This window comes from Microtus pennsylvanicus, chromosome 11 (assembly GCF_037038515.1).
Source record: "Microtus pennsylvanicus isolate mMicPen1 chromosome 11, mMicPen1.hap1, whole genome shotgun sequence".
Taxonomy (NCBI): domain Eukaryota; kingdom Metazoa; phylum Chordata; class Mammalia; order Rodentia; family Cricetidae; genus Microtus; species Microtus pennsylvanicus.
Window position 1 is genome coordinate 15,039,069 of NC_134589.1, and position 26,123 is coordinate 15,065,191.

Consider the following 26,123-nt stretch of genomic DNA (forward strand, 5'->3'; position numbering starts at 1 on the left):
GGTGCGTGACTTAAATCCAGGGCCTTATGTATGGTAGGCAAGTTCTACCAATTGCGTCTCATCCCCAGTCCTCTAAATACCTCTGAATATTTTGTATTGGCATGAAATAAATATGAATCATATAAGATGCTACAATGGCCCAGAATCAGCCTAACTTAATTTAAAATATATACATAAAACAGGTGGGGAGATAGCTCAGGGGGTAAGAGGACTTGCTGTGCAAGCATGAGGAACAAAGTCCAGATCTCAGTACCCATGTAACAAACTACCATAGTACCCACAGTCGTTAAGTCCTAAAGAAATCACACAGAGGTCTACATTAACTATAAACTGATTGGCCCATTAAATCAGGCTTCTTATTAACTCTAATAACATATTAACCCATTATTTTTATCTATGTTAGCCACATGGCTCGGTACCTTTTTCAGCAGGGTAGTCACATCTTCCTTCTTCTGCTGTTGGGACAGGACCAGGGAGGAATGGGCTTCCTCCTTCCCAGAATTCTCCTGTTCTCATTGACCTGCCTCTGCTTCCTGTCTGTTTGTCCCGCCTATACTCCTGCCTGGCTACAGGCCAATCAGCATTTATTTAAAACATAATTGACAGAATATAGCCAATTGTCCTGCACCACTTCCCCCTCTTTTTTAAAAAAGAAAAAAAAAACCCAAGAACATCCATAGTCCATTTTTTGGGAATGTGGGCATAGTTTTCCAGGCTACTTCCTGCTGGTTGGGGGTGCTGATAATCTTATGGGGACCTAAAGAAAATTTAGAATTATGGTCAAGTCTTGACTGGAGTATCCTGTGAGGCTTGATAATCTCCGGCAGCAACTTAAATCTGTTCTGGATGTAGAACTTAGATGTCTGGGCCATCTGTTTTAACTGGAGATTTCTCAGGTGGTCGTCCTTGATCAAACCTGATTTTTCTTAAATCAGAATGAATCCACAGCCTCTCATTTCCTATGGAAACAAAAGCAAAATCTCTTCTCCAAAGTAACATACCTTTTGACTTCAATTTTGAAGTCAAGGTATTTTCAAAATACCTATCTTGGTTTAATTCAGCAGCATTTATAAACAAATATCTTTTGGCAGCTGTTGCTCCTTCCTCAGCATTCAAACAGTTCAAAGAGAATATAATAACATACAGTATCCAGACTCTCTGTATATTTTTCATATTTACATGCCTTTATTTTAGCCTCTATTTCTTTTATTTTTACTTTTAATGTTTGGCTTTTTGAGACAGGTTCTCTGTGTATCTTTGGCTGTCCTGGATCCCACTCTGTATACCAGACTGTCCTTGAACTCACAGAGATCTACCTGCTTCTGCTTCCTAAGTGCTAGGATTAAAGGTGTACGCCACCACCCCCAGCTTTTGAAAACATTTTTGTTTTTTTTCTTTTCTTTTTGTTTTTTTGGGTTTTTGAGACAGGATTTCTCTGTGTAACAGTCCTGGCTGTCCTGAAACTCACTTTGTAGACCAGGCTGGGCTTGAATTCATTGAGATCTTCTTGCCTCTGCCTCCCAAATGCTGGGATTAACAGTGCATGCCACCACCACCTGGTTTTTGAAAACATTGATTTTTAATATCACTTCTAAAATGAAAAATCTATGGGAAAAGAAATGGCAAATTTTAGTAGAAACCAAGGAATTCTAAACGCTTTGCTTTGGTTTTTGCAGTGCTGTGTATTGAACCCAGAGCCTTATGCATGCTAAGCTAGAACACTATAACTGAGCTACTTCTTCAGCTCAATCTTTCTAAACTATTAAAATAATCTACGTTTTATATTATTTTTATTTTCTGAGACAAGGACTCCTCAATATGTACAGACTGACCTTAAACTTACTATGTGCCCAAACTAACATCAATCTTGCAACAATTCTTCTGCCTAATACTCTGAGCGTTGGGATTGCAGACAAATACTACCGCACTGGGCTTAAAATGGATATTGAGCTTGACAGAACTGGACAGTGCTGTCATAAACTTAATAATGTTATTTGTTTTTTTAATAGTAAGCCTTCAGTCCAGAGATCGAATAGGCACTGGAGGACAAGTTGTGGATTGCAGTCGTTTGTTTGATAATGACTTACCAGATGGGTAAGTGAGCGTCATTATAGTCTTTAAGAGAAATGCTAGTGTCCATGCTGTGCTAGGAATGTCTATGGTCCGTTCCAGAATATAGATTTTTTTTCTTCTGCTTGGAAAATTAGAAGGATTTGACATAAATTGTATTAAATACCATTTAAAAAAGAGTTTTGAAAAGGAAACAAAGGAAAGTTCTTGCCAAATATTACTCTCCTATAAATTTCTTTATTTAAAGGAAAAGATTTTTAATTTTCTAAAACAGAGCATATAAGTACTGCATTTAAATATTACTTTATTTTTAGAGGTAAGGAAAAGAGAATTGAGTAATAGTAATTATAACATTGCTAGCCTTTCTCATTTTGACATACATTTTATATACAAGTTCTAGTGTTTGCACATTTTCTTTCAACTGTTTAAAATCCTAAAATTGTGGTAGGCATAATGACCCATTCCTGTTCATCTTAGCAACTGGGAGTTTGAGATAGGAGGAAGGTCATGAGTTTAAGGCCAGCTTGGAGTACATAGTGAGTTCTAAAGAGCCTGTCTCGAAAAACACCAAGTTAGGGACTGGAGAGATGTCTCATTAGTTAGTTAAAAGAGCTTTTCCCTCTTACTGAGGACTCTAGGTTCAAATCCCAGTACACATGTTGGGTGGCTCACAACTACCTATAATTCTAGTTCTAGAGGATCCAACATCTTGCCTCCTTGGGTACACACATGAACATAACACAGATATATATGCACATACATGAAAATAATCTTAAAAATAAATTCCTTGGTGCTGCAGAGATAGGTCCATGGTTAAAGAACACATGCTGTTCTTGGGAAGAACATGAATTCAGTTCTCAACACCCAAGTTACAACCCACCGGTAACTTCAACTCTAGGTAATCTGTTGCCCTCTTCTGGTCTTCTTGGGCACTGCAATAGAGGCAGACACATTACACATTAGTAAAAATAAATCTTAAAATCAGTTTAAAAATTAAATACGTTGGGGGAGTGGGCTGGAGAGGTGGGTCAGTGCTTAAGAGTACTGACTTCTCTTCTAGAGGACCTGGGGTTCAATTCATAGCACCCACATGGCAGCTCACAACTGTCTGAAACTCCAGGATCCAACCTCCTCACACTTAACGTCTATACAGGAAAAACAACAATAAAATGCAAAAAAAAAGTCAAAAAATTAGTGTAAGAGCTAGTGAGATGACTTTAGGAGGCAAAGGTGCTTGCCACCAAGCTTGACAATGTGAGCTCACCCCAGAACCCACATAATGGAAGGAGAGAACAGCTTCCCCAAGTTGCCCTCTGAACTGCATACCTGTGTTGTGGCAATGCTCTCCCACACATATTCATGTAGCTATACACACATAATAAGTAAATGTACAGTTTTTGTTTTGTCGAGACTGGATTTTTCTTTGTGTAGCCCTGTCTGTCCTGGAACTTTCTCTATAGACCAGACTGGCCTTGAGCTCACAAAGATTCGCTTGTCTCCCAAGTGCTGGGATTAATGGTGTGTACCACCACAGCCCAACAAATGTACACATTTTGAATTGGTAGAATTAACTTTATATTGTTTTAGCTTTTTAAAATGCTTTAAATTATGTGTAAATGTGTATATCTGCACAAGTGCATGTGTTCATGTGCCCGTTGGCATTGAACTTACACAGACAGTTGTGCGCCACCTGATGTGGGTGCTGGGAACTGAACTTGGGCCCTCTAGAAGAGCCTCACATGCTCTTAACCACTGAGCCATCTCTCCAGTTCCTTGTTTTGGTTTCTTGATAAGTTTGTTCATTTTTGAAAATGAAGAAATTCGTGGTGTTTTTCACAGGGAAGTTGAGGATGAAGTAATCAGTATTGAGAGACTATACCAATGGGAGAGCTAACCAACCACAGGAGGAATATAACCATATTTTTATAGTCATTCGGATGTTTTATTAGATGAAATGTCATAAAGAATTTAGGGATGAATAGTATTCTTTGTTTATAAAAGTTGATTTGGAGGATTGGCCCAGCAGTTAAAAGCACTGACTGCTCTTCTATAGGATCCAGGTTCAATTTTCAGTACCCACATGTTAACTTACAGCCATCTGTAACTGCAGTTACAGGTAATAAGATACCCTCTTCTGGCTGGACAATGGTGATTTATCCCTTTAATTCCAGCACTCAGGAGGCAGGGGCAGGCAGATCTATGTGAATTTGAGGCTAACCTGCTCTATAGAGCAAATTTCAGAACAGGCTCCAAAGTTACAGAGAAACCCTGTCTTGAAAAAATTTTAAAAAAGAAGAAGAAAAAGATACCCTCTTCTGGCCTCTGAGGGCACTAGACATGTATGCGGTACACAGATATACCTACAGACAAAACATACATCACATGCATATAAAATAAATAGATAAAATTTAATAAATGTGTTTCAGTAGGGTTATAAATACTTTTAAGAGCTTTTATATGCTTCCCTACTAAAATTTAGCTTTTTAAAAATTATGGGAACTTAGAAATTTTTAGACTGCTTGTGTTCTAATCTTTCACCATTTGCTTAATTGCTGTAAAATCAGATAAGTTTTATGGCTAATGTGTTATTTCAGGCATTTACCACAAAATTCTTGGGAAATTATTGCAGTTTTAAGTGTTATTAAAGTTTTTAAATGTTCTCAGTTTGGCTGATAGAAAAATGTAACCTCAGCAAAATATCTCAGAAGCTCAGAGTTCTATATAAACACTGTTGTACAGTTCTAATTGTAAGTTGAAAACAGTATCAGCCTCATTATGAACTGATGTTCTAGATGCCTTATTTTTCAATATTTTTATTGCAGTTGGGAAGAAAGGCGGACTGCCTCTGGAAGAATCCAGTATCTAAACCATATAACAAGAACTACACAGTGGGAACGCCCGACAAGGTAAAAATCATACACGTTGTTTCCTATGGCCTATGCTTGCCCTTTCTGGATTTTTCTGTTATATGTCACCTTTATTTGATTTTCCCATTACTTTATACTAGTATAAACCATTAGGTCTTAGAGCAGGTACTATTATTACTTTTTAAATATATATATTTGTTAATTCTATTTTATAATTAAAGTGGTTATATTTTAATTATAATTACTTCCTTTAGTTTTTGAGACAGGATCTCTCCATATAGTTCTGGCTGTTCTGAACTCTGCAGACAAGGCTGGCCTCAAAGTCAGAGGTCAACATGCCTCTGCTTCCTGAGTTGGTGGGATTAAAGGCTTATGCCACCATGCCTGGCTACTATTATGATCAAAAAAGACTTTTCACAGGTTCATCCTCTTACTTGTATGTCCATGACCTTCAGTGGTGCTCAGTAAATACTACTAACTGAAACAAATAAATGACTGAATTAAACAGTAATTTTGTTTCTGTCATTTTATAGTTCTCATTTGAGTATTACTGAATGGCTGTTATAAAATATTTATTCAAGGTTGTTATAGAGGAATGCTGTTATATCATGGCTAAATAAAGTATATGATCAAGAAAACCCATATGGAAGTTGTATACCTGAGAGTAAGTGAGGAGGTGGTGACCTTGCAAAGGAAAAGCCTGAACTAGAATTTGACAGATGGTAGATAGATAGAGCCCCCCGTCCATGTAGCAGTTCCTATGTAAAGATCTAAGGATGCAAGATCGGTCTTAGAAACTGAAAAGGAGTGCCTTTAAAGCTGCTAAAAATGAATAAGGTGATTGGTTTGCATCCTTTGTACTACCTTTTACAAGTAAGAATGAAGTTGAGCCGGGCGGTGGTGGTGCATGCCTCTCATCCCAGCACTCGAGGGGCAGAGGCAGGTGGATGAGGCCAACCTACTCTACAAGATCTAGTTCCAGGACAGGATCCAAAGCTACAGAGCAACTTGTCTTGAAAAACCAAAAGGGGAAAAAAAAGAATGAAGTTGAATTGCCATCTCTGCTAGTGTATTGGTTCCCCCAGTGATTTCTGAGCAGGCCTGGCTCAGAACAAATTATTAAATGGTTTTCATTAGCTGTATCTACTTTTGATTATTGATGGTTGTTTAAATCAGGTTGAGTTTGTTATTCTTTTTTCTTTTTGTTTGCTGCTATTGTTTTGAAACAGACTCTTGCTCTGTAGCTCAGGCTGGTCTAGAACTCAGTATATGGTCCAGCCTACCCTTGAACTCAAAATCCTTCTGCCTCATCCTCCCAAGGACTGAGATTATATGTGCATGCCACCACACTTTCTTAGAATATTTTTTATTATGTCATGATTGTCATCAAAGCTTTGCTATTTAAAATTTTTACCATATTTTTTTTATTTTTTGAGATTATAATAATGGCATCATTTCCCATTTCCCTTTCTTCTCTCCAAACTCACCCATGTACTACTCCTGACTCTTTTTTTCAAATTTGTGGCCTTTAAAAATATTGTTACGTATATAGATATATACTTCTAAATAGAAAAATATAACCTACTTACTCCATGTAATTAATGTTAGTTGTTTGTATGTGTTCAGGACTGACCATTTGGTATTGGATATTCAATTGCTGTGCTCTTCCCTAAGGAAGACTGGTGTGGGAAGTCCTTCTGTGTATGTGTTGCTTTTATTGAATAATGAATAAAGCTGTTTCGGCCAGTGGCTTAGCAGAATAGAACTAGGTGGTAAAACTAAACTGAATGCTGGGAGAAAGAAGGCAGAGTCCATGAAAAGCCATGTAGCTGCCACAGGAGACAGACACCTCTGCTGGAGCCCTCTGAAACTTTGTCGGTAGTCCATGACCTCATGGTTGATGCACAGATTAATGGAGATGAGTTAGTTTAGGATATAAGAACTAGCTAAAAATACGCTTAAGCTATTGGCCAAACAGTATTGCAAATAATATAGTTTCTTAGCCGGGCGGTGGTGGCGCACGCCTTTAATCCCAGTACTCGGGAGGCAGAGACAGGTAGATCTCTGTGAGTTCGAGACCAGCCTGGTCTACAAGAGCTAGTTCCAGGACAGGCTCCAAAACCACAGAGAAACCCTGTCTCGAAAAAACCAAAAAAAAAAAATTATATAGATATATATATGTGTGTGTGTGTGTATATATATATATATATATATAGTTTCTGTTGTAATTATTTTGGGTCTGAGCAGTCTCTGGCAACATTTCTCCTGCACTCAGCGTTCTTTAGTTGCCTGAAGCTTTTTGTTTAGGCTAAGACCTCATGAGCTGTCTTGTCTTGCCATTTAAAAAAAATATATACTCAGTTCAAAGTTATATTTCTGTTTTGGTTTTTCGAGACAGGGTTTCTCTGTGTAACAGCTCTGGCTGCTCTAGACTCACTCTGTAGACCAGGTTGTCCTTGAACTCATGGAGGATTTGCCTGCCTCTGCCTCCCGAGTGCTGGGACCACAGGTGAAGTAAAGTATTAACTGTGTTTTGAATGAGAAAGAGCCATACCTAGGAAGAGGTACTGTTTCCAAGGACTGAAAAGGTCAGATGACTCAGGCAAATTCGAGGAGAGGAGAAACACCTGCTTGCCAAAAGCCATGTGGGAGACAGAATGGTAGAAATCTGGTCTAGAGGCCAGCCTATATTCAAGTCCTTGTACTTAGTGACTCAGGAACACATCTCTAAGTATGCAAAGAGTTTTAAACATCTTAATTGAAACAGCCCTTGAGTTTCTTTGGCCAATAGGACTTTAAGCTTGCTCTTACTAAGGTTCTTACGATCATTGCTTGCTCTAGTCATCTCATTTCTTGTCTTATTTACTATATTATTACTATAGTATATGTGACATCTAGAGACTCTGTTTTTGATGTCTAAATTGTTAACCTTTTTACCCCTTGTCACTTTTCAATAGACCAGCGTCGGAATATTCTAGTCCTGGCAGACCTCTTAGCTGCTTTGTAGATGAGAATACTCCAATTACTGGAACAAATGGTGCAACGTGTGGACAGTCTTCAGACCCCAGACTAGCAGAGAGAAGAGTCAGGTCCCAGCGACATAGAAATTACATGAGCAGGACACATTTACACACGCCTCCAGATCTACCAGAAGGCTATGGTATGATAACAGCAAAGGGGACATTTCAACTTGCTTTAAGAAAGTCAGAAAACTAACTTTTCTATTTTGTTTTTCAAGACGGGGTTTCTGTGAGTAGCCCTGGCTGTCCTGAAACGCACTTTGTAGACCAGGCTGGCCTTGAACTCAGATCCCACCTGCCCTTGCCTCCCAAGTGCTGGGATTGAAGGTGTGTGCCACCAATGCCCTGCCAGAGAATTAACTTTAAAAGTTGTTATTTTTGCTAGGTGTAGTGGCACATGCCTTTAGGCGGATCTCTGTGAGTTTGAAGCCAGCTTGGTCTACAAAGTGAGTTCCAGGTAAGCCAAGGCTACACAAAGAAACCCTGTCATAAGAAACAAAAACACACACACAAAAAGTGTTATTGTTGTCTGTTTTGAGGTAGGATTTTCTACAGCTGAGGCTGGCCTCAAACTCACAGTGTACCCAGACTGCCCTTGAATACCTCTGATACTCCTTGCATCCATCCAACACTCATTGGGATTATAGGTGTGTACTATCTCACTCTGCTTTAGAATTAACTCTTGAAAGTCAATAAGGCCTGGGGATTTAGCTTGATGGTAGAGTATTTGCTAGCATGCTTAAAGCCCTGGAAAGGCCCAGTGTTCATCTTGAATGTATGTGTGGAGTGGTCACAGAAGGCACATACTACGCTGGACATAGAGACAAAAAGAGAGTTACTAATCAGGGCTTAGGGATTCTGTGTGAAAAGAAAAGTAAATATAAAGCCTACCAATTAAAAAAAAGTCTGTAATGGTTAGAAGACTAAGCAACAGTTTGTCCTTAGCTAGTTATTTAAGAACCATAGCTTTTATGCTGAATCATAATAAAATGTGATGAATACTAATGACACAGTTACTTTTAAGAAGCCTATGGAATAAAATGAGACAACTTTGCAAGTAGACACTATAAATTTATGGCAATACTATTGTGCAGGCTCAACTTAAACCTTTAGTGTGATTTTTTTGGGGGACAGATACTAACTTCATTTCCTTCTTAACACTGTAGATGTTGGCTGATGGTGACACCTAAAGACCAAAATTAGGAATTACATTGTCTAAGTTATTTTTTACTTGTAAATTTTTAAAAACTATTTGCAAATAAATGATTATAATTTCATTTTAAAATAAATTTTAGCCTCTTTGAAAAAAATCCATCTACTCACTGCTGTGTCCCACAGTTTGCCTACTACAAAGTGAGCATTTCCAGAATGGGAAACAGACTTGGTTTTGCCATGTTACTGATCGTATTATTTAACCTCTGAGAACCTATATTTTATCTTCTATAAAGTGAAAGAAATAATAGTAACAGCGATTTGTTTTTGCAACAAATAAATGATATATAATCTCCAAGAAAGCATCTGACCATGTCTGGTATAAAAAGCAGGTTAGCAACTTGTCTGTTGTTACTAATATTCAGTCTTAGAGATATTCACTCTAAGATATTGTTGGGAGTAAAGGTGGATTTCATTTTTACAGTGTGTGTGTAATTTAGGTTCAGATGTTCTTTTGTAAGAATAAAACGGGAATAAAGTAGCTATCAAGGCTGAAATTATTGCACCCGTTTTCAGCACTGGGTTTTTTCTTTATGTTTGGGATCGAACTCAGGCAAATACAAGCCGTGAACTTCTTTCTGTCCTTGCAGCTGTCTTCTAAGTTTGAAGTTTTTTTTTTAATCATCTTCATTTATAGATCTATAAATATATTTATTCTAATATTAGCAGTAGTTTTATTTAACTTATATATTGAATTTTCTCACTGTATTTCGTTAAAAGAAAACAGGTTTCCATGCAAAAGACAACAGCTAAAAAATAACCATTGAAGAAACCCTTTTACAGATTTTTTTCTTGACAGCTCTACTGCCTGCTAGGCTTTGAACTCATTTCAGCTTTTGAAGTTTTTTCTCCTCACCATGCACTCCTCCTTCCATTGTGCTTTTTAGTCATTTCTATGACTATATGATGTGCTTTGTTTACATCAGAACCTCTATTTTATACCCTAGATGGCCTGGAGTTTTGACAGGTAGCCCAGGCTAGACTTGGACTTGTCTCATTGCCTCTACTTCCTGCCTGCTGGGATTGCAAGTGTGTGGCACCTTGCTAGCGTCCCAGGAAAACCCTTGCTATATCTCTGTTAAGAAAAGAGAAATCGGGCTGGAGAGATGGTTCAGAGGTTAAGAGCAGTGCCTGCTCTTCCAGAGGTCCTGAGTTCAATTCCCAGCAACCACATGGTGGCTTACAACCATCTGGAATGAGGTCTGGTGCCCTCTTCTGGCCAGCAGGCATACACACAAACAGAACATTGTATACATAATAAATAAATAAATAATAATTTTAAAAAACCTTTAAAAAAAAGAAAAGAGGAATCACAAATTTGGTAATAAAATTGCCATAGGGAGGAAAAATCATTAGCTGGGGCTGGAGAGACTCAGTGATTAAGAGCACTGGCTGCTCTTCCAGAGGACTCAGGTTCAACTCCCAGCACCCATATGGCAGCTCACAACTGTCTGTAACTCCAGTTCCAGGGACTTACATAGATATATATGCAGACATATATGGAGGCACATAAAATAAGTAAATAAATCTTTTAAAAAAATCCTTATCTTATAAATCTTTTGAAATTTTAAAAGCTTTGTTGAAACTTCCTTAAGGTGGCTAATCTCTTCCTCTGGGCTGTCTGCTTACTTGGGTGTTGACTGTATCCATCATCACCATTTACACAGTTGTTTCCAGGAGAGATGGGATGGCTCAGAGGTTAAGAGCATTGACTGTTCTTCAAGAGATCCTGAAGCCGGGCGATGGTGGCTCACGCCTTTAATCCCAGCACTCAGGAGGCAGAGGCAGGCGGATCTCTGTGAGTTCGAGACCAGCCTGGTCTACAGAGCTAGTTCCAGAACAGGCTCCAAAGCCACAGAGAAACCCTGTCTTGAAAAACCAAAAAAAAAAAAAAAAAGATCCTGAGTTCAGTTCCCAGCTACCACATGGTGGCTCACAACCATCTGTAATGAGATCTGTTGTTCTCTTCTGACCTGCAGGTATACATGCAGATAGAATACTCTATAATTAATTAATTAAGATTTATTTATTTATTTACTTATTATGTATACAACATTCCATGTATGCTTGCATGCCAGAAGAGGGCACCAGATCTCATTATAGATGGCTGTGAGCCACCATGTGGTTGCTGGGAATTGAACTCAGGACCTCTGGAAGAGCAGTCAGTGCTCTTAACCTCTGAGCCATCTCTCCAGCCCCCATAAATAAATCTTTAAAAAAAAAACCCATACAATTGTTTCCAGAGATTGAAGAGGTGATTTGTTTTGTTTTGAGATAGGATCTCACTATGTATCCCTGGCTAGCTTAGAACTCACTCTGTAGACCAGGCTGGCCTCAAAACTCACAAAGATCTACTTGTCTCTGCCTCGTGAGTATTAAGATTAAAGGCATATTCCACCATGCCAGTCTGAACAAATAATTTGTGAAGCTTTTTTTTTCTTTTTGTAAGAGAATAAACTGGCAATTGCAAGATGTTTATTTTATTAGAGTATCATCCTATGTAATGGTGTTTGATTGAATATGAAAAACTGAGTGTGTATTCATTATTTTCTTTATTTTACAGAACAGAGGACAACACAGCAAGGCCAGGTATATTTCTTACATACTCAGACTGGTGTGAGCACATGGCATGATCCACGAGTGCCTAGGTAAGAACATGTCTTAAACATTCTTGGTTTGGTTTTGTTTTTGTTTTTTTCAGGCTGTGTCTTAGTATGTAGCTCTGGACTTGCTATATAGGCCACACTGGCTTCAGATTCACAGAGATCCATCCACTTTTCTCTGTGCCCCAAGTGTTGGGATCAAAGGTGTGAGCTACTATGCTTGGCTCTTAAGTTCTCTTCATATCAGCCATAACTATCCATTTCACCCAGGGTTTCTTGATTTAAAAAAATTTAATTTCTAAGGACAGTTTATGTAAAAGTTTGGCTTTTCCTGGTAGTGTTTCAGCTCAGTATTTAGTAGATAGTCTAGATACTGTCTATAGTCTCCCCCCAGTTCCCTGCTAGTCTCAAACTCCTTTCCCTTGAGCAGCCCCTGCTAAAAAATGTGCGGAAAAATACACATCTTTAGGAGTTTGAAATGTAATTTCAGGAAAAGCATGCAAAACACACCCATTAGAAAAAGAGCAGTGGGGAGTTGTTGTCTGGTGACCGTGTGTAAAGTACTGAGTAGTCTGGCGAGGGTGCAGAGCAGACTGGAATTCTAGTGGGAATCAGCCCTGTGCAGCACATCCACGTTTATATGATGAGGGAGTTGGATATACAAAATTCAATTCAATCCAAAAAAGAAGCCACACTGTGTGCCACCACCGCCCGGCTATTTTTTAAAGCTTTCTAACTTAACTTTTTGTTAATTCTCCATTTGGGCATAAAAAAGTCATTTGTGGGTTTTTCCTCTTTTCATTAGTACTTTAAAGCTCGCCCATGTTTCACTGTAGATTTATACATTCTAAGTAAAACTATAAAATCAAATTTTACATTGCATCAATAGTAGAATTATTTGTCCTTGTTTCCCCCTTCTAAAAGTTTGACTGCCGTTATGGGGTTCAAATCCAGGACTTGGACATGCAAAACAAGTTCTCTTCCATTTGCTGTTACTTCCTGCTATTCTTAGGTCATTTTTATCCTACATAGTTTATAATTGTTTTTTAATTTTTATTTATCTTATGTATATATTTTTTGTTGTTGGGTTTTGGTTTTGTTTTTGCCTGCATGTGTATCTACACTATATGCATACCTAGTGCCCATGGAGACCAGAAGAAGGCATTGGGTCCCCTAGAACTGGAATTACAGATGGTCGTGAGCCACCTGTAGGTGCTGGGAACGAAGTTCAGGTCCAGTGGGAGAGCAGCCAGTGCTCAAAACCACTAAGCCATCTCTCCAGCCCTTGTTTAAACCTCTCTCTCTCCCTCTCTCTCTCTTAATATGTTTTGTCTTTATGTATATCTGTATAATGTTGTCAGATCCTTTGAAACTGTAGTTTCAAACTGTGAGATGCCATGTGGGTTCAGGGAATTGAACCCAGGCCCTCTAAAAAGCAGACAGTGCTCTTAACTGCTGAGCCATCTCTCCTTTTTCCAGCTCATTTCTTTTCTTTTCCTCTTTCTTTCTCTTTCTTTCTTTCTTTTTTTTTTTGAGACAGGGTTTCTTTGTGGCTATCCTGGAACTCACAGCCATCCACCTGCCTCTTACCTCCCTAGTGCAGGGATTAAAGCAATATGCCACCACCACCCAGCTTGCTTAAACATCTTAAACAACACACCCTAATTATTTTCTTTGTGGTCTCTTGTACTTAGAGATCCAAGATCCAATTCTGTGGCTGCTAGCTATCACAGTGGTGCTCACTTCTAAAGTCTCTATTGATCTCAGGCTATGTGGTTGTTACTTGAATTTGGTATGGTTTTTGTTTGTTTGCTTGCTTTTGAGGTGGGATTTTACTGTATAGTCCTGGCTGGCCTAGAACACAGAGATTTCACCTGTTTCTGCTAGGATTAAAAGGGTGTGTGTGTGTGTGTGTGTGTGTGTGAGAGAGAGAGAGAGAGAGAGAGAGAGAGAGAGAGAGAGAGAGAGAGAGAGAGACCGAGACCGAGACCTGTTTCTGCTGGGATTAAAGGTATGGAGTAGGGGTTAAAGATGATGCGATTGGTGTATAGCCTAGGCTTGGCTTGCACTCGGCACTCTTCCTATTTCCTTAGCCTTTGAGTGCTAGGATTACTTTTGTATGACACCATGCCTGATATAAAAGCAGAAGTCACAATCACTGTTTGAAGAAATCTGTGAGAGTTGGAAATGACCTCAGCAGATACTGTACATCTTCACATGCAGCCACCAATACCTCGAGCACTCTGGGATGGTCTCTCTGTAGAAGATGTTGATCTAGCAGGGCAGAGGATGAAAATTTGCAATGTTGTTCCTAGTTTCTGAACAGTCAGAAGGGAGCTAGGAACTTCCATGCCTTTGTGCACACCCCAACCAGCCACCTCAGGGTGTTCAGCTGTATTGCTCTTTACAGTCCTGTACATCCTTATGGTGTGTGATGTGCTAACAGTGGTCCTCATCTTTTAAAAGTACTTGAGTTTTTCTTTGTTTCAGCAGTAAGTCTAAAAGCATTTTTCTTAAGTGTCTTTACCAGGTTTTTCTTCATGAAGTTTATAGACTTCAAAATTCAAAACAATGTAGTTATCTTACTAAAAAAAATATACTATGATTATTTTCAGCATCAGGATTTCAGTAATGTTTCCAGTTTTGCTTTGTTGGAGAGCATACAGTCACTCATGGCATGCACATTTGTTTGCACCAACTTTATGATATAGTAAAGAAAAAAAATAGTGAAGAGAAATTTCTTAATACCAATTGATGCTTGTAAAACAATACTTTATGTCAAACAAATATTGAAGTATAGTTTATGTTGGCAAGTACTGTGATTGCTCTGTTTGAATTCAAAATGTGTATTACATTAAAGCCTAGGAACTTACTAAAATGCAGACTGTGATAAGTTCTGGGTCATTTAGGGACTGGGTGTTGAATGTGCAAGTTTGGGAAACCATTGGGAATTAAAGATTCCAGCTGAACGTCTCAGGTTTCTGAAACAATACATTTTCGCAGACTTCATGGAATTGCTGTGTGTCACATACACTTGCTTGGCTCAGCAGGCCCAGCAATGAGGTATTTCTATTGTATATTTGTTTTGCAGGGATCTTAGCAACATCAATTGTGAAGAGCTCGGTCCTTTGCCTCCTGGATGGGAGATCCGCAATACCGCAACAGGCAGAGTTTATTTCGTTGACCATAACAACAGAACAACACAATTTACAGATCCTCGACTCTCTGCTAACTTACATTTAGTTTTAAAGTAAGTTTTGATTCATGTGTCATTCAGTACATATGGAAATATTAGTCTAAATAAGAGGACATATCTGTGCTTTTGTAATAAATGTGAAAGAGTATCTGCTCCTTTAAATTTATAATGTTGATTTATTTTTATGATGCATTCTCAAGGAATAACCCAGGCTGACCTTGAATTAATTGATGTAGGCTGGCAGGAGCATAATGTGTCTCACTGTCATGAAAAGTCTTAAGCTCTTAAAACATTTTAAATGCCATATACCATAGTCTTGGAAATGTTTGAAGAATGCCTATCCATCTGAAATACATATCTGTCCATCCAGAAAATCTAACATGACTACAAGCTTGACTATTATAGATGAGTATCTTTTAACCTATATTTCTTAATTATACATTACATCTTAAAATAACTACACAATCACAATACCTTAATCAAGAGCAGAAATATACATATAACAAAGTTAACATTAAATTTGTATCGATAAACCAAGATCCATACAAATGCATACTATTCATATCTATATCATATCCCCCTTTAAATGTAAACAAACATTTATAAACAATATTTGGGAATATGGGCATAGATTCTACAAACTGCTTCCTGCTGTTTATTGAGCGAAGTATTTTCTTTGTGGGGATGTTCATAGCAACCTTTCAGGGTGTCTTGTTCCATCAAACCATATTGGTCTGGAAGCAATCCACAGGTTCTCATCTGTGAAAACAAAAGAACCTCTTTTCCAAAGTAACATATCCTTAGACCCAAACTTGGAAGTCATGATACCTTTATAATATACATGTGATTTAGCTTAGCAGCCCATACAATGAAATGTCTCTCTGTACTTAGCTCATTCACAATCAAAAAATTCAAAGATAACACAATAATATACATAATTCAGACTCTGTGAATTTTCCATCTTTACGTGGCTTAATCTTTGTTTACTTCTTTTAATCTTTGGCTATCTGTACTCTGTCTCTTTAAAGACTTTACTTCTTTTTTTTTTTTAAATATTTATTTATTATGTATACAATATTCTGTCTGTGTGTATGTCTGCAGGCAAGAAGAGGGCACCAGACCTCATTACAGATGGTTGTGAGCCACCATGTGGTTGCTGGGAATTGAACTCAGGACTTTTGGAAGAGCAGGCAATGCTCTTACCCTCTGAGCCATCTCTCCAGCCCCGACTTTACTTCTTTTTATAACTATATTTTTCTTGTCTATCCCATGCCTACGTACATTTATCCAACACTGTGACCCATTTACAGGTCTTTTTTATCTGGATTTGTCTTTAGTGCATATCTGTAATTCTTTACTGTCCAGGAGCGTTTTTTAAAATGCTAAACACCTCTTAAAACTTAAACTGCGCCATTACTAGGGTTTATATAGTACTTCCTGCTTGCCCAGTCTAAAATTTAAGCTGTGCCATTACTATGATATATATGGTATGCCTACTTGCTCCACATAGTCTAGCATGGCAGAGCTGTTTATCCCTCTGAGCTGCCCCACTTCCAGGCACACAGCCGGTCCAAGTTGCTGTCAAGCAGGCCGCAGCACACTGCCCACAAACCCCATCCAGATGCTCAGTCTCCCGAAAGAGCCAGAGGTCATGCTGGCTCATGGCAGCATGGTCCAGAAAGACGGCATTTTAAAATGGCAGCATGGTGTGTCCCCCCCTTCCCCCTCGCTGCTGCTGCTAAGTCAGGTAAACCTCTCTTAAAGGAGCTATAGCATGCTGTCAGCAACCGCAAGAAGCTGTGTTAAGCTCTGTAATTTTTTTTTTTAATCTAGAATTCCTTTTCAAGCCCTCTCAGGTTTTACATGTATTTAGTTGGCCGCGTGGGTGCCAATTTGTAGCAGCAGGCCACTTGGCTGCTTGTTCATTTCCTGGCTGTCCAGACCCCTAAAATAATCACATAGGAACTGTATTAATTAAATCACTTCTTGGCCCACTAGCTCTATCTTCTTATTGGCTAACTCTTACATCTTAATTTATCCCATCTCCATTAATCTGTGTATCACTACATGGCAGTGACTTACCGGCTAAAGTTCCAGCATCCGTCTCTGATGGTGGCTTCATGGCTTCTCTCTCTCTGCCTTCCCATTCCCAGCATTCAGTCCAGTTTTCCTCTGCCTACCTAAGTTCTGCCCTATCAACAGGCCAAGGCGGTTCCTTTATTCATTAATGGTAATCATAGCACACAGAGGGAACTCCCACATCAGCCTTGAACTCATGGAGAACTGCCTGCCTCTGCTTCCTGAGTGCTGAGATCAAAGGCGTATGTCACCACAACAAGCCTATGATGATAATAAATTATGTTTTTTGTGATAATTTGTTTGGAGATAAATTTTATCTTTGTTGCTCAGGCCTCCTGAACTGGTTTTATAATCTAGGTTAGTTTTGAACTTTTTATCCTCCTCCCTCAGTTTTCTGAGGACTGGGCATCTTTAATTTTCATTTTCCTAGCTATTCATGTGGTAAGCTTATTCTTTATGTGTGTGTTATTTTGAGACAGGGCATCCTTGAGTTGCCCAGGCTGGTCCTGTACTCTGTGGCATTAGCAGTCCTTGAAGTTGGGATCCTGTGCCTTAGCCTCTTGAGTAGCTAGCCTACATTACCAGGCCTGACTAAATACATTGTTACCTTATTCAATAGCTCTGCCATGGTGTGTTTGTTTCCAGACAGGGTTTTATATACCCCAGCCTGACCTTGAACTACTATCTATGTAGTAGAGAATGACCTGACTTCTAGTACGGAGGTACCATGCCTGCCTTATAATGTAGTTTTTCTAACTTTGTATAATTTTTTTAAGCTCATACAGTCAGAGGGATGGTGTGTGTGTGTGTGTGTGTGTGTGTGTGTGTGTGTGTGTGTGTGTGTATGGCAAAAAAAAATGTTCTTGGAGCAAATGTTTTGGCTGTCAGTCAAATAATAAAATGAAGTTAGTTTAGCTATTAGTCTAAATTTTAGGGACCTATTATGTATGGATTATATATATGTGTGTGTGTGCATGTATATATATATAACATTAACAAATATTTGTAGATTGCTTTGATTTTAAGGGCTTTTTTAAAATTTTTGTTCTTCCTGTTTCAACATTTTAGGAAGTGAGGAAAAAAAATTCAGATTCTTATACAAATCATTGAGAGGGTAATTATGCAAGCCAGAAAATAATAGAGTGGGCAAGTTACAATTTAGAGCTGAATTTTGAATTTAAACCAAGAAGAGCCTGAAATAGTTTTGTGAGAGGAAGCAATGGGAGAAGTTGCCTGTTAGAAGTCTGCAGTAGGCTTGTGTGTGTAACATGCTCATGAGGGCAGCCTGTACTGGTGTGGGTCCCTCAATGTCCTCATTTCTCTCCTTCAGAATCTCTCCTGAGATACAGTGGTGACTCCCTTTAAAGAGATGTTTTTAATGTTACGAAGTTAAATAGTTCCTGTATATGAGGCCTTAGCATATTATATATATGTGTGTATATATATGAGACATTATGTATATATAATGTCAGGATATGACATTATTAAATATATTATCAATGTAATATATTAATATAGTATATAATATTAAATATAAACATTGAATAAATATATGAATATATAATTAATGTAATGATATATACACTCCTAAATGTGTATATATTATAAATAATCTCATTCTGGATATTATAAAACTATTGCAAATATTGTCATTAGGGCTCAGTAAATCACCTAGCCAAGGACAAATATCCTTCTTAGAAACCCTATTAAAAAACTTGCTTGGGCTGGAGAGATGGCTCAGTGGTTAAGAGCATTGCCTGCTCTTCCAAAGGTCCTGAGTTCAATACCCAGCAACCACATGGTGGCTCACAACCATGTGTAAAGAGGTCTGGTGCCCTCTTCTGGCCTTCAGGCATACAGACAGAATATTGTATACATAATAAATAAATAAATAATTTTAAAAAAACTTGCTTGAAAAGCATACTTTTTACAATTTAATAAACAACAAGTAACTATGTCAGTCATAGTGGTTAAAATAACTAACATTGACTCTGCTTGTTGTGCCCTGAACACTGGGTAAGCATTCCTCCAGCTGTCTACATTCAGTCCTGTCTTCATGGGTAAGGACAGTGGAGCTTCAGACAGTGTCACAGCTTGCCCAGAGTACATAAAAAAGTGCTGAAGCTGAGATCTGAATTCAGCCTGATGTGGAAGGTCTTTCCCCCCTTTCTCGTTTTCATCCTTTACACTATTCCTGTTGTTTTGAATGGTATCACAGAAATTCTACCTTAAAAACTAAAGGAAGCTTTTAAAAATCAACTATGAACAAAGACTACAACTTGAATCCGTTTTGTTTATCAGGCTTAATTATTTCAAGAAAATAATTTGTGTGATAAGGTCTCTGGACGTTGTCAGAGACCTTACAGTGAGCAGATTGGCATCCCCACTGTCTTCTGACCAGTGTAGACATCATCCCTTATATAATGGCCCCTACACCCTAATATATAGCTGAGGAGACAGGCTACTTTACTGTTTTATTCTATATTTTAGACTGGAACAGTTGTAGGAGGAAGGATCTCCATCAAGCTGTCAGTTCAGATTTCTGTTTCATTTGTCCAGAAAAACGGTCTCTGGATGACAGTGCTTGGCACCCACCTGAATTTTAAATGGAATGATGGGACAATGTGGAGGAAACTGTGCCTGAACAATTGGTCTTAGCATCTGCATAAGGTTCCATGAATAGAACCTCAGTAACCAGTTTTATCGGACTGATGATATGCCCCAATAAGGCTTAGGAAATGATAAATTTCTTTTACATTCTGATTATGATTTAAATCTATAACTGGAATCTTTTATATTCTCAAGCATTTTAATAATACTTCTGCTTGGGGCTGGAGAGATGGCTCAGTGGTTAAGAGCACTGACTGCTCTTCCAGAGGACCCAGGTTCAATTCCCAGCACCCACATGGCAGCTCACAACTGTCTGAAGATCTAGTTCCAGGGGACCTGACACCTTCACACCAATGCATATAAAATAAAGTTAAATAGAAAAAATTAAAAAAAAATAATAATACTTCTGCTTATTTCCAGTCGTCAGAACCAGTTGAAAGACCAACAACAGCAGCAAGTGGTGTCATTATGTCCCGACGACACTGAGTGTCTGACAGTGCCAAGGTACAAACGAGACTTGGTTCAGAAACTAAAAATCCTGCGGCAAGAACTTTCCCAACAACAACCTCAGGCCGGCCACTGCCGTATTGAGGTTTCTAGGGAGGAGATTTTTGAGGTAAATATATAAGCCTTAATTTCAACTAGAAGAAAATTAAATTTAGTGTTTTACTTGTTTTCTCTTTGTTTTGAAACAGTTTCACTGTATAGCTCTAAGTAGCCTGGAACTCTTCATGTTGACTAGGATGTTCTCAAACACCTACCTGCCTCTGCCTCCCAAATACTGGGATTAAAGTCATGTACCATCATGCCTGGACTTTGTCTCACTCTTTCTAAGGAGACATTTTTTGAGATTTATATCTGATTGAAGTGAAAGTATTCTCATTAATTTTTCCTTCCTTATTCATTTATTTGTTTGTTTGTTTTTTAGATAGTTTCTCTATGTAGCCCTAGTTGTCCTGGAATTCTCTGTAGACCAGACTGGCCTCCCACTCACAGAGATCTGTCTCCTTATGAATTTTTGTCTCTCAGAGCAGTTCTGGCCTTGTTTATAGTTGTCATTGGTATTTCAAAATGGTGGAAAGAGCGTCCCACCTGGAAAACAGTAAATGGTAGGTGATGCTTTTGCACTAAAAGTGTCCAGAAGCTCCAGGTTCTTGGGAAGCAGATCTTCAGAGGCTCTCCAAGTGAACTCTGGAGCTGGAATCCCAGTCATGGCCAAGGTTGGAGTCTTGGAGCTTGTCGAGGAGGCAAGACTTGAGACAAAAAGTAGATCCTGTCACAATGCTGGGCTATGTGGTCAAAACCGAAAAGATTGGGGGCTGGAGAAACAGGTTAGCAGTTAAGAGCACTTGTTCTTCTAGAGGACCTGAGCTCAGTTTCCAGCACCTCTGTCAGATGGCTCACAACTGCCAAGTAACTCAAGATTCAGGGAATACAATGGCTTCAACCATACGTACACATGAATAAAAATTAAAATATGGGTATGTCATACCTACATGGACATGAATAAAAATAAATCTTAAAAAATCAAGTCCCTAGCCAGAGACTCTCTCTATTCTCCCTATCCATCAGTGTCGAAATTAACTTCTTTCTGGGGTATCCTTTATGGTTAAGGTAAAGATTAAGGCAGTTTAGAAACAGACTTGTACTGACTGGTGGAACAGGTTCAAGAAGGCATTTGTTGGCAAATGGAGAGTATAATGGTGACATTGATGTTAGTGCTAAGTATAACAGTAAGAGTAGCCACTGCCATTCAAACACTCATCATTTTAGATAATCTCCATTGTCTTGGTATACAGAGGCTACCAAGGGAGCTTGATAATCAAATTCATACCGTTCCAAGCAAGGTAACAGACCTTTAGTGTAGAGGCACTGACATTGTCTTAGCACCGGTGTCCAGGAAACCATTGATGGCCAGTATTGGCAGTGGCCACCCTAGTCAGCTTTACCAGGGCCATCTTTGATACCATCTCCCAAGACCTACAGCTATCTCAGACCTCTAGAAAGAGATGTGCTCACCCAGTCTTCCTATCAGGAATGCACAAATGATCTTATAAAACTCAGAGTAGGGTCTCTGTACAGAAGACCCAGGATCCAGCTGTTGGCTACTATAAAGGAATTTTATACAAGAAAAATAAATTAGGTCTATTAAAAAAAAGATGAAGTCATGTGCCTCCATACCTAACTATATAACCCTGCACTCAGGGTTAGAGGAGATGGATCTCTGCAAGACCAAGGCCAGTCTAGTTTATATAGCAAATTCCAGCCCATCTAGAGGCCAACATTGTCTACAGTGTTCAAGGCCAGCCTGGGCTTTGTGAGAGTCTGTCTTGATCCTGTCTTCCAAATAAAATGAAACTGTCCGTGTAATTAATATACTAATTATTTTATTTACGGTCTTTTAGAACTGTGCTTTATATTTAGTTTCTACTGGTGCCTCTGACTTAAACTTAGATCAACCAAATTTATAAATCAGATTTTACATGAGTTAAATTAGTTTTGTAATTTGGAGAAAAAGAACTCAAAATTAGAGGCTAAAACACCTGATGATAATATGTTAAAATTGTTTCTCAGGAATCATACAGACAAGTCATGAAAATGAGGCCAAAAGATCTCTGGAAACGATTAATGATAAAATTTCGTGGAGAAGAAGGACTTGACTATGGAGGGGTTGCCAGGTAAAGTCTTGGCAATAAATGATATACGGATTTTTTTTAAGTTAATCTGTGTTTTTGCCTGTGTGTATGAATGTACCAAGTGCATGCAGTGCCCACCAAGGACAGAAAAGGCTATTGGATTCCTGGGAATTGAAGTTACAACCATTTCAAGCCAGTGTAACACAACCCAGGTCCTCTCCAGGAGCAGGCTGTGCTCTTAACTGCTGAACATCTGTCCAGCCCCTGTGTGAATCTTTTATGCTAAACAAAATTAAGATGTGCCTATTATAACTTTGTCATGAATATTTAAGTATAAAACTCAATAGTGTTTGCAATACAAATGAAATCCACAATGAGGTTATGGTGTCAGAAGAGTAGTTAATACTCTCAGGATCATGGAAGCCCTGCGGAACTCTGTGTAGGACTAGCAGCTGCTGTTTATGTCTCTCATCTTCAGCACATCTTATTTCCTCTGCCTCACACTGTCAGTTCTAAACTGAATGCTGATTCCCTTGACTTGTTCTTTTGTTTGTTTTACTTTGCTATATTTATGTTGCAAGCAGCGAGCCACTTGTTGGTTCCCAGATGCCCTGCTATCTTAGACCCAAAATAATCACACAGAAACTATATTAATTAAAACACTGCTTGGCCCATTAGCTCTAACTTCTTACTGGTTAACTCTTACATCTTAATTTAACCCATTTCTATTAATCTGTGTGTCTCCACATGACAGTGGCATGTCTGACTCTGGCTGTGGCTCCATGGTGTCTCCCTGACTCCACCTTCCTCCTCCCATGCTATAGGCCAAGGCTGTTTCTTTATTCATAAAGCAACACATAGACAGAAGGACCTCCCGCACCATATTTGTTTATTCATATACATGTATATCTCACAGTGGTCCTTAGAATATTTTAATAGAGAAGTATTATATGCTGTTTTTACTATATTCATAATCATACATTGAGTCCAACTCATTGATTGTTTGTACATTAAGTCAGCTTATTTCTGTTAGCATGTATGCTGTCAAAATTTTTCCAGGTGTTGATGGGCGTAGTTGATCGGTAAGCTAGAATTAACCAGACCAACTCAAAAACAACAAATATAATTTAATAATTGGAAACTGGGAAAACTCACATGACCGGGGTAAAAGTTCCGATGTCCAAAACACGCGTGAAGAGAGAGAGTGCACCTGGATTCCCAGGTTTTTCTTCCCTGGCCCCAGGCGGCCACACCTTAGCCAAATGTGATTGGCTGAGCTTCCCCATCATCTCCCCCTTTTGTCTAAATAAGATCAAACCAAACCCAATACAACTATATACAATGGGAACAATTACCAAATATAATATTACAAGCAACCAATATTAAGCAAGAAACAGATAACAAAAGTTTTACTAAGCATTTTATTTTAAGGAGTCTAAATAATGTATTGAAATTAAGTTTAGCTAAATCATGAGGAGGGTAACTACAATTATCTAATCTTTAACTCCATCAAAGATCTGAGAAGGGAAGTAATATTAGTTGAGCAACCAAGAAGTACAAACAAGAAACTTCCAAAATGTTTAACAAATGAAAGAGACAACTGACTACCTGGGCAATTACCCAAAGTCTCATTTGCAGTGTTGAGGCAACCAACTTTGGCTAAGATCTAATGTAACCATTTTCAAAGGCAAGAAACTTTTCAGAACTATCTTACCCTGTCTTAGCAGGATATGAAAATCTCCTGTCCAGTATTATGCTCTAATGCCTTTATTGAGGATTCTAAGGTATGAAGTCTGTTCATTAGAGATAATATCTCATCCTTGGACATAATCCTCATGGCATGTATAGTACCTTCTTGGATGGACATTCTATCAATCAATCTATCATACCCTTTTGACAAAGTCCAATTAATACATTTAGTAGTTTGAATCCTCTCAAATAATGTTTCAGCACCTACAGTCATAGACTGGATTTTATGAGCCAAATCAGCTGTTTCCTCCTCCAGAACAGCGAATCTCTCCTTAAATGAATTAATATTAGACTGTTACCTTTTCAAAATTTAGCCCAGTTGACCAAGTCATATTAGACAAAGATCTAGTCTCCTCCTTAAAAACTCCAATCTCTTTTGAGGTTGATGTCAGTCTAAATTGTTTTTGAAATTACCTCAACCGACTGAAACTTATCCAAGACGGCCATGCCCTTCCTTAAATTTTCAACCTCTTTTCTAAGAATCCTGGATTCAGTCTGTAAAGACTGCATCATTTTCCTATTGTCAAACCATATTGTGAAAAAACTGCCGAATACGAGAAAAAAGGTAAGCCCAAGAAATAGCCAAGCAAGGGGGATATCATAAGAATCTTGTAAAACCTCACCCATAGTGTAAGTGAAAAAGCTCTGAAAGCCGTGAATGGTTAAATTGTCCGACATTTTCCTCTTTTTTTTTTTTTTTAATCAAAATAAATCTTACCTGTAGGTGTAATAACTGTTACCTGCCAGAAGGTGGTGGGGTTTACTTGAATCCATGTTTTTCTTCCCTGGCCCCAGGTGGCCACACCCTAGCCAGATGTGATTGGCTGAGCTTTCCCATCAAGGTGTGACATTTACTTTATATAAATAAATGTAATAGAACCATAGCCCTGAGCTGAAATACTGTATGGACTGTCTTGGTTCTACTGTTGTAAGTCCAACTTAAGCAAATTGTTTTTTTTTTTAATATTTTTTATGGTTTATTTAACTTTATTTTATGTGCATTGGTGTGAAGGTGTCAGATCCCCTGCAACTGGATCTTCAGACAGTTGTGAGCTGCCATGTGGGTGCTGGGAACTGAACCCGGGTCCTCTGGAAGAGCAGTCAGTGCTCTTAACCACTGAGCCATTTCTCCAGCCCCAGCAAATTGTTTTTTTACCAAGTCCTGTAATTGTTAGTGCCTTACTAGTACCTGTTGTGTTTATCGGCCTTTTGATCTAAAAATTAACATTTTCTTTATAGTTTTTTTCATAACCATTATGTTTTTGTAGGATTTTAATATTTTCTTTTTTTTTTCTTTTTTTTCTTTTTTTTTATTATTTTTTTATTTTTTTTTTTTTGGTTTTTCGAGACAGGGTTTCTCTGTGGCTTTGGAGCCTGTCCTGGAACTAGCTCTTGTAGACCAGGCTGGTCTCGAACTCACAGAGATCCGCCTGCCTCTGCCTCCCGAGTGCTGGGATTAAAGGCGTGCGCCACCACCGCCCGGCGGATTTTAATATTTTCATCTGTTTAGGTTATTTTTCTTTTATTAAAAATTTTTAACTAAACTATAATTGCATCGCTTCCCTCCTCTTCACTCTAGCCCTTCTCTTACCCCCTCAAACTGATAGACTCTTTTTCCATATTCCATATTCTATCTCCAGTACAACAGAGAAGGAAGAGAAGTGGTATGGGGCACCCCCAGAGAATGACCTGTGTGTCTACTTATACCTTTGGGGGTCTCTGGGTTTATCTCATGGTTTACTTTAGACTTGATACAATAGAGGATGTAATAGGCATTGACATCTCTTTACTAGAACAGTACCACAAAACACTCCACAGTCCAAAAAGTAAGAATAAATTCGTGCTGTATGATTTTTTTCTTTTTCTTTTTTTCTTTGTTTTGTTTTGAGACACAGTCTCTGTGTAGCCCTGACTGTCCTAGAATTCACTGGGTAGACCAGGCTGGCCTTGAACTCAGGGATCTGCCTGCCTATTGTTTTATGTATCCTTGTGAAACTAGTATATATCTGCCCTGATAGAAGTAGATTTCTAGATGAAGTAGATGTTTTGAATGAAAACACATTCTTCCTTTTATTTATTTA

The 26,123-nt window shown here is 38.5% G+C and overlaps 1 protein-coding gene across 3 annotated transcripts in view; it reads left to right on the top strand.

The window, feature by feature from the left end:
- The window catches only part of Smurf2 (SMAD specific E3 ubiquitin protein ligase 2), a 102,687-nt gene that overhangs the window by 61,103 nt on the left and 15,461 nt on the right, over positions 1 to 26,123 (top strand). For all 3 annotated transcript variants that reach the window (XM_075990322.1, XM_075990323.1, XM_075990324.1), the window contains 7 exons: positions 2,010 to 2,094; positions 4,893 to 4,976; positions 7,895 to 8,097; positions 11,733 to 11,817; positions 14,864 to 15,022; positions 20,078 to 20,273; positions 22,232 to 22,335. In XM_075990322.1, the coding sequence (XP_075846437.1) occupies positions 2,010 to 2,094; positions 4,893 to 4,976; positions 7,895 to 8,097; positions 11,733 to 11,817; positions 14,864 to 15,022; positions 20,078 to 20,273; positions 22,232 to 22,335 (916 nt within the window). The remainder of the gene's footprint in view (positions 1 to 2,009; positions 2,095 to 4,892; positions 4,977 to 7,894; positions 8,098 to 11,732; positions 11,818 to 14,863; positions 15,023 to 20,077; positions 20,274 to 22,231; positions 22,336 to 26,123) is intronic.